Source organism: Penicillium roqueforti, assembly GCF_015533775.1.
Source record: "Penicillium roqueforti strain LCP96 04111 chromosome Unknown scaffold_19, whole genome shotgun sequence".
In the NCBI taxonomy this organism is placed as follows: domain Eukaryota; kingdom Fungi; phylum Ascomycota; class Eurotiomycetes; order Eurotiales; family Aspergillaceae; genus Penicillium; species Penicillium roqueforti.
The window spans coordinates 363,490-370,423 of NW_024067583.1; the positions used below are offsets into that span (position 1 = coordinate 363,490).

The 6,934-nt window shown below is 50.3% G+C and overlaps 5 protein-coding genes across 5 annotated transcripts in view; 3 read left to right on the forward strand and 2 right to left on the reverse strand.

The window, feature by feature from the left end:
- Nucleotides 1–75: 75 nt before the first annotated feature.
- LCP9604111_6918 (DnaJ and TPR domain protein) lies at nt 76–1,662 on the forward strand (the record flags this gene model as incomplete). Its single annotated transcript, XM_039074892.1, has 2 exons — nt 76–1,044; nt 1,093–1,662. The coding sequence occupies 2 exons, from the start codon at nt 76–78 to the stop codon at nt 1,660–1,662; spliced, it is 1,539 nt and encodes a 512-aa protein (XP_038927219.1).
- Nucleotides 1,663–1,821: 159 nt separating this feature from the next.
- Nucleotides 1,822–2,586, reverse strand: LCP9604111_6919 (protein-L-isoaspartate O-methyltransferase; the record flags this gene model as incomplete). The annotated part of the gene is made up of 2 exons (XM_039074893.1): nt 1,822–2,433; nt 2,485–2,586. The coding sequence occupies 2 exons, from the start codon at nt 2,584–2,586 to the stop codon at nt 1,822–1,824; spliced, it is 714 nt and encodes a 237-aa protein (XP_038927220.1).
- Nucleotides 2,587–3,110: 524 nt separating this feature from the next.
- Nucleotides 3,111–3,888, forward strand: LCP9604111_6920 (uncharacterized protein; the record flags this gene model as incomplete). Its single annotated transcript, XM_039074895.1, has 2 exons — nt 3,111–3,258; nt 3,311–3,888. 2 exons carry the CDS (start codon nt 3,111–3,113, stop codon nt 3,886–3,888), a joined length of 726 nt encoding a protein of 241 aa, XP_038927221.1.
- Nucleotides 3,889–4,218: 330 nt separating this feature from the next.
- LCP9604111_6921 (uncharacterized protein) lies at nt 4,219–6,141 on the reverse strand (the record flags this gene model as incomplete). Its single annotated transcript, XM_039074896.1, has 11 exons — nt 4,219–4,263; nt 4,313–4,384; nt 4,434–4,501; nt 4,550–4,604; nt 4,657–4,716; nt 4,768–5,160; nt 5,221–5,559; nt 5,626–5,681; nt 5,736–5,807; nt 5,859–5,917; nt 5,975–6,141. 11 exons carry the CDS (start codon nt 6,139–6,141, stop codon nt 4,219–4,221), a joined length of 1,386 nt encoding a protein of 461 aa, XP_038927222.1.
- Nucleotides 6,142–6,548: 407 nt separating this feature from the next.
- The window catches only part of LCP9604111_6922 (NADH dehydrogenase [ubiquinone] 1 beta subcomplex subunit 9), a gene marked incomplete at both ends in the record, with an annotated part of 597 nt that continues 211 nt past the window's right edge, over nt 6,549–6,934 (forward strand). Inside the window, 3 exons of the mRNA XM_039074897.1 lie at nt 6,549–6,568; nt 6,618–6,750; nt 6,799–6,919. Of these exons, the coding sequence (XP_038927223.1) occupies nt 6,549–6,568; nt 6,618–6,750; nt 6,799–6,919 (274 nt within the window). The remainder of the gene's footprint in view (nt 6,569–6,617; nt 6,751–6,798; nt 6,920–6,934) is intronic.

Genomic DNA, 6,934 nt, shown 5'->3' on the forward strand with positions numbered 1-6,934 from the left:
CTAGGGAGACTGATTCTACACCAAACCCCTCATTTACATATCCATTACTGCATTACTGCGTCGCATACCCCCGAGATGCTCGTTTCATTGGAATTATTCACGGCCTTTCTGGCTTGTGTCTCGGCTGGATATGCCCTTCAAATATCGCCAGATACGCCTCTCTCCGAATTGATCTCTTCCGCCAAAGCCCACCTCGCGCAGGGCTCACCCCGAGATGCCGTGGTATACTTCGATGCCGCCGTCTCGCGCGATCCAACCAACTATATCACCATCTTCCAGCGCGGTGCGGCTTATCTATCCATTGGCAAAAACTCACAAGCCTCAAGTGACTTTGATCGAGTTCTAGAACTCAAGCCAGACTTTGAGGGCGCCCTTCTACAGCGATCCCGCTTAAACGCACGCTCCGCGCATTGGCAAGAGGCCTTGCAAGATCTCGAGCGGGCCGGGAAGAAGTCGACGGATGATTACAAGGAACTAGAAGCCGCACGGGATGCGGCCACATTGGCCCTCAATGCTGAAAAGCAAGGCGCCTGGGACACGTGTGTCTCGGAGGCAAATGTGGCCATCCTAAAGGCAAATACAGCACTGCCTCTGCGGCAGGCTCGAGCCCATTGTCATTTTGAAAAAGGCGAGACGGAGGAAGGGCTCAGCGATTTGGCACATGTTCTGCAAATGTCCCCGAACTTGGTCGAAACTCACCTACAAATGTCGTCCATGCTGTTCTACTCTCTAGGAGACAGTGACCGTGGCCTTGCTCAAATCCGTAAATGTCTCTATACCGATCCCGACTCAAAATCGTGCAACCGGCTCTATCGACGTGAACGAAAGCTTGCCAAACAGCTAGAAAAATTGCATACTGCCCTAGACTCACGCAAGTTCAGCAATGCAGCAAATCTCATGGTCGGCGATAGTGATACCAGTGGACTGATCGCAGAAGTCAAGGCCGATATTGAAGAAGCAAGACAAGTTAACCATATTCATCGCCTGGCACCCAATAATCTTTACACATTCCTAGTCGAGAAGACCTGCGAGGCTTACCGTGAAGTGAGTGCCCACTACACATGGCTTGGTTTCTGTCACTAACATAGCCAGATGCGTATGATCAAAAAGGCCGGTCCTTACTGCACCGAAGCTCTCCAGCTTGTTCCTCACTCACTTGCCGGGCTCCTCTATAAAGCCCAGATTGCTTTGGACGAGGATCGATTCGAGGACGCCATACGTACGCTCGAATCGGCCAAGGAACACCACCCCGGTTCCCAAGAGGCGCAATCTCTCCAACAGAAGGCTCAGACCCTACTCAAGCGTTCCAAGCAGAAAGATTACTACAAGGTCCTTGGTATTAGCCGTGATGCGGATGATCGGACGATCAAGCGCGCGTATCGCCAGCTAGTGAAGCAACATCACCCTGATAAGGCCCACTCCCAGGGTGTAAGCAAGGAAGAGGCAGAGAAAAAGATGGCGGCTATTAATGAAGCCTACGAGGTTTTATCCGACCCCGAACTCCGGACACGGTTCGACAATGGCGACGACCCCAATGATTCTGAATCGCAACAGCGGGGCAGTCCGTTCCAAGGCAACCAATTCGGTGGTCAACAGTTCTTCTTCCAACAGGGTGGTCCACAGTTCCAGGGAGGTTTCAAATTCCCTGGTGGATTCCGCTGATCAGATTGTCTTTTGTGAAACATACCAGGTGTTCGTGGAGTTTCTCGATGTATTTGGGAAGCTATAGATCTTTTGAAGCCCGCATGAGGGATAGGTTTAGGAAAGCACATGAACTGATATTATTTCTGTTATTTGGATCGAAGTAAATGGTTTGCAATCTCATCCTCGTGGAGCATCTGTCAAGGGCACGTAGCTCACCTGGAAGACCTTCTCCCTGTGAATGGATCCGTCTTCCTTTTTATCCACCACCCAGATATATTGACCCCCATTGGGATCAATAGCACCCTCGCTGTCTTCCGATTCCACCGGGATGAATAGTCTCCCGGGAGCACGTAGCTGGTCCACCAGAGTTGGATGAAGCTTGTCGGCTGCGGCGCCAACGTGGATGGCGTCGTAGGGTGCACCTTCTTTCCATCCAAGACGTCCGTCGCCCGTGATAAACTTCACGGTGCCGTTGGTCTGGAACGCACTACCTTTCTTGGACTTGTTCATGTTGGAACGAGCCATGTCTGTCAGCTCGGGGATATGGTCAATACCAATCACCTGTCCCTGGGCGTTGCCGGATGAGCTGGTCACCAAATTGGCAATGACATGGGTCAGGTATCCTGAGCCAGATCCAACATCTAACACCCGGGCACCTGGTTTGAGATAATCAATCAGATACTCACATGCATGGCCATGCATGTGCGGTGCTGATATGGTGGCCCCGTATCCAATGGGTTGAGGCGAGTCCGAATACGGCCGTGATGGAGCATAATGGGCTCGATCAACCTTGGTCATGTTAGAGGTGACAATGAATCAGATATATATCAATATGCTCACGCCTATCATGGCATCTTTTACACGCTCATTCTGGATCAGTCCGGCCTTGAATAGGTTCTCGATCAACTCGGTGTTGGTAGATCCAGAACAATACCACGCCATGGTCATAGCCTGTGTTGCTTTGTGGATGAATTTTGGTTTGTATGGACTAATCATGGACTGAATGGGTGTTGGATGGTGAAAGAGAGAAGAGTTACTGTCCAGGTATGTTTGGCCAATTACATAGTATGTACATGTGTGTGACTATATATAAATGACGCCATGATATCTACATTTTCACACGTGATACCTGAAATAGTCACAGTTGCAGTAAAAACTATCCCACTAATTCATACAGTCTATAATGTTATATCTAGTCAAACTAAATTTATAATCCTAATATACCAGAAGGGAATGCGTGCAATCACACGTAGAATGGCTACAGAGTACCAAGTCACGTGAAAGTGATATCAAAACATCTTACAGGTCCGTGGACATCGCCGACTCATCGCGCCGACTACGCGCGTTGATAAAATCGCCGTGGGAACAATTACACTTACAGGGCATCATGGACCTCTATAGGACTATTCACATACCCCTCATCTGATATTCTCCCCTGGCTTCAGCCATCAGTATTGACCTTCAAAATGGCGGACCGAGGCCCTGGCACAGCAGCGACTGTGGATCTGCTGATTCTCGACTACATGGTCTGCCTATGTATCAGCGGACTCCTAGAAGGTATTTCACAAGCAAGAGCATCCGAGGACATTGAATACTTTGCGCTTTTTGTTGAACGTAAGCACCAGAACTGCCAGCAATGGACCATGCATACTGAATATGGCTCTAGAGCTCCACCGGCGGCTTGCCCTCCATCACCTCGAAAGCCCCCTGCCCTGGGACCTAGATTTCAAATTGCGCATCTTCTACATGTCCAATCTATTTCTCCACTGGTACCCCCCCAAAGACTACGACATGGGTCCCTTTGTTCCTCTGTCTGATATCGCAGTCCATTTCTTGGACCTATGCCTCGATGCAGTCGCCCACGTATCCCGGGGACGCTGGTTCGACCTCGGTGCTCACTTCATGGTCCATGCGATGTTAGAAGAACATGCGCGTTTCCCCGACCAGCTAGACGCACTCTGCAACTGGAGAACCAACGACAGTGAACTCGATATATGGTGGGAGGTCAGCCGTAACTGGTTCCTTGGGCACATGCCACCCCCATTTGGTACGGCGGGTCCAATGAGCCAAGCAGAGATTAATGAGGGGTTTCCCCTCCAAGCACTGCAGCATCGTTATGTCGAGTTCTTCGAGGACCTCATGGATGTACTGGATGTGCCCCTTCTTCTTCAGCTGGAGCAAGGTCAGCTGGAAGGTTTGACTCGGGAGGAGACCCGACAGGTTCGAGAGTATTGTGGAATTTAATCTTCCTCTACACAACGATACGAGAAAATGCCTTTCTATGTGCTTCCATGTGTAATGACGCCAAGTCAGACACGTGAAGGATCATGAGTTAATGCGCAACACCACATGTACACTAACTCGATCATATTGATCGTTCAATCTTGATCAATTTTAACCAATTCAGATCGAAAGCCAATACACACATAAGACAGGAATAGTACTTAGAGCCCACTACAAGACCCTTGACATGGCATTTATAACTTGGAACAATAATAATTTACAAAGGGCGCAAGGCCGCTCTAGGTACGAGAACACAAACAACAAAAGGCGCGTGACAAACACTCATGCTACTTAGCCGAGCAGCATGCGCCGGGGGTCCTCAATGTACTCCTTGACCTGCGATGGGATTAGTGATTGATTCGGGCGAACGAGGAGGTAGACATACCTTGACAAGGAAAGTAACGGCCTCACGACCATCCAGGAGGCGGTGATCGTACGTCAGAGCCATATACATCATCTAAAAATATCAGTAAACCGAAGAATGTGATTGGGGTTCCTGTACGTACGGGGCGGATCTCGACATTGCCGTTCACAGCGACAGGCTTCTCCTTAATGGCGTGGAGACCCAAGACAGCTAGACAAAATTAGACCTGAACCTCAAAAATAGTACGAGGGAGCTCACCTGTTTGGGGAGTGTTGATGATTGGTGTGCCCATCAGCGAGCCGAAGACACCACCCTGGGATGAGTTAGCCATGTTATTGTGAAACACACAAAGAGACGAAACATACGTTGCTGATGGTGAAGGTACCACCGGCCATGTCTTCAATGGTCAACTTATTGTCACGAGCCTAATACAAGTCAGTAAGTTGGACACCCCCTCTAGAAAAACAACTGCTCACCTTCTTTCCGAGATCGGCAATGGCCTTCTCGATTCCAATCATATCCTTGCCTTCACTGTTACGGACAACAGGAGTCACAAGTCCCTTTTCGGTGGCGACTGCAACGCTGATGTCAACGTAATCGCGGTAGACAATGGTGTCACCGCCGTTAGGACCCTCAATAGAAGCGTTGACAGCGGGGATATCCTTCATGGCAAGCACACAAGCACGGGAGAAGGCGCTCATGAAGCCAAGCTTCACACCGGTCTTCTTGAGAGTATCTTCCTTGTACAGTTTCCGGAACTCCATCAGCGAGGACATGTCAACCTCGTTGAAAGTGGTAAGTGAAGCGGCGGTATTCTGGGACTGCTTCAGGCGCTCGGCAATACGCAGACGCATACGGTTCATTTTGACCTAGACCAAAATTAGCTTAAGCTTAAACCAAAGTCAAAGGCCCATTGGCGGTCAACTTACCCGGCGTTCCTCGCGGTTACCAATAGAAGCTGGCTGTTCGGCAGCTTGGGGCTTAGGAGCTTCCTTGGGAGGCGCAGCCTTCTTAGGTTCAGGCGCCTTGGGCTTCTCGGTCTCGGTGGGGGCGGGCGGGGCCTCCTTCTTAGGCTCAGGCTCTTTCGGCTCAGGCGCCTTGGGTTCGGGCTCCTTGGGCTTCTCGGCGCCCTCGTCCTTCTTTCCGCCTTCGGGAGCGGCGCCAAGCTCGATCCTGACGAGATCCTGGCCGACAGTAACGGTATCTTCCTCGTTCACAAGGAACTCCTTGATAACACCAGAATCCGGGGCATTGACCGAGACATCAATCTGAACAGAAAACTCACGTTAGCGACAGTACTAGTTGCGAGAGACGGAAGCGGAGTTGGTATTTACCTTGTCTGTTTCAATTGTCGCAATCTCCTCGTCGCGCTCGACGAAATCGCCAACCTCTATATCAGAATAAGCAAATGTCAAAATGTTCAACCACAGCTAAAGCACCATACGTTTTGAGAACTGCTTGAGGGTACCCTCTGTAATCGACTCAGCCATGTTGGGGACCTTGATAATGGAGTCGGCTAAGCATTATTAGCAATTGACCAACAAGACTGCTTAAGAAAAGCATTTACCATAGGTGCGAAGCTGATGGCCTCCCAGAGGAGCAAGATTGAGCCTCGAGACATTGATGCTATAGGGTTGTATGAGCCAAAATTGCGACAGACAGTAATGAGATTCGAATACTTACCCGGAGGAGACCTGCAACAAGCCCGAAGCTGAGCGAGCCGAAGCCTTCCGCGTAAGGGTAGACAATCCCTTGACATTGCGGAACTGGCTTGCTCCCCGAGGAGCGGTTCTGGCCACAGCCGAGAAGCGTTGGCCCGAGAGGCGCGCAATAAAGATTCGAGAAGCCATGATATGAATTAAAGCAAACTTTATACTTGAAAAAAACCGAAGCGGTTATGTAGGAGAGAGGAAGAACTTCAACTCTTTGAAAATTAGAGAAAGCAGGAAAGATGAAGCTCGGATTAGGTCGGGTCAAAGTAAACCGGGCACCCTTCCGGCAGAGGCGGACCATTATTCTCTACGGGGACGGGCAGTGACCATTTGAGCAAATCCACGCCGAGCGAATTAGGAAGCCCAGAATAGTCAACCTGACGACATTGAAGCCCTCAACCCCAACCCATTGTCTATCAGGAGCCCTAACGATCTCCAAGGTTGTCATACCTGTTTATAGATCTGTGTATCAACGTACACCTTTCTTGTTTCCCTCTTCCTCTTCCAGTTGGCCGGAATTGGACCCGGGACAAAACTTGAGCACAATGTCCACCTCTGCTGTTAAGTGAGTAGGCCGGTGTCCCCCTAGTGGACTGTTCACTGATCTACTCTAGGTCGCTCTACCGGCGCTCCCTGAAATTGTCTTTTGACTGGGCCGTCCACCGGCAGCTCTGGCGTGGACAAGCAGTCTATATCCGATCCCTTTTCGACGCCAACAAGGACGTCCGCGATCCTCGCCAACAACAAGTATGTAAAACCGCAACTTATGGCTGGCAAGCCTAACACATGCTCTAGGTTTTGTTGCGCGAGACAGAGAAGCTGTTGGAGACCTGGAAGCACCCTGACCCATACCACGCACCTACTGCGCCTGGCGGCAACAAATGGGAGCGCAACCTGCCGGCCCCAATCCTGCCATGTATGTTCATATCCC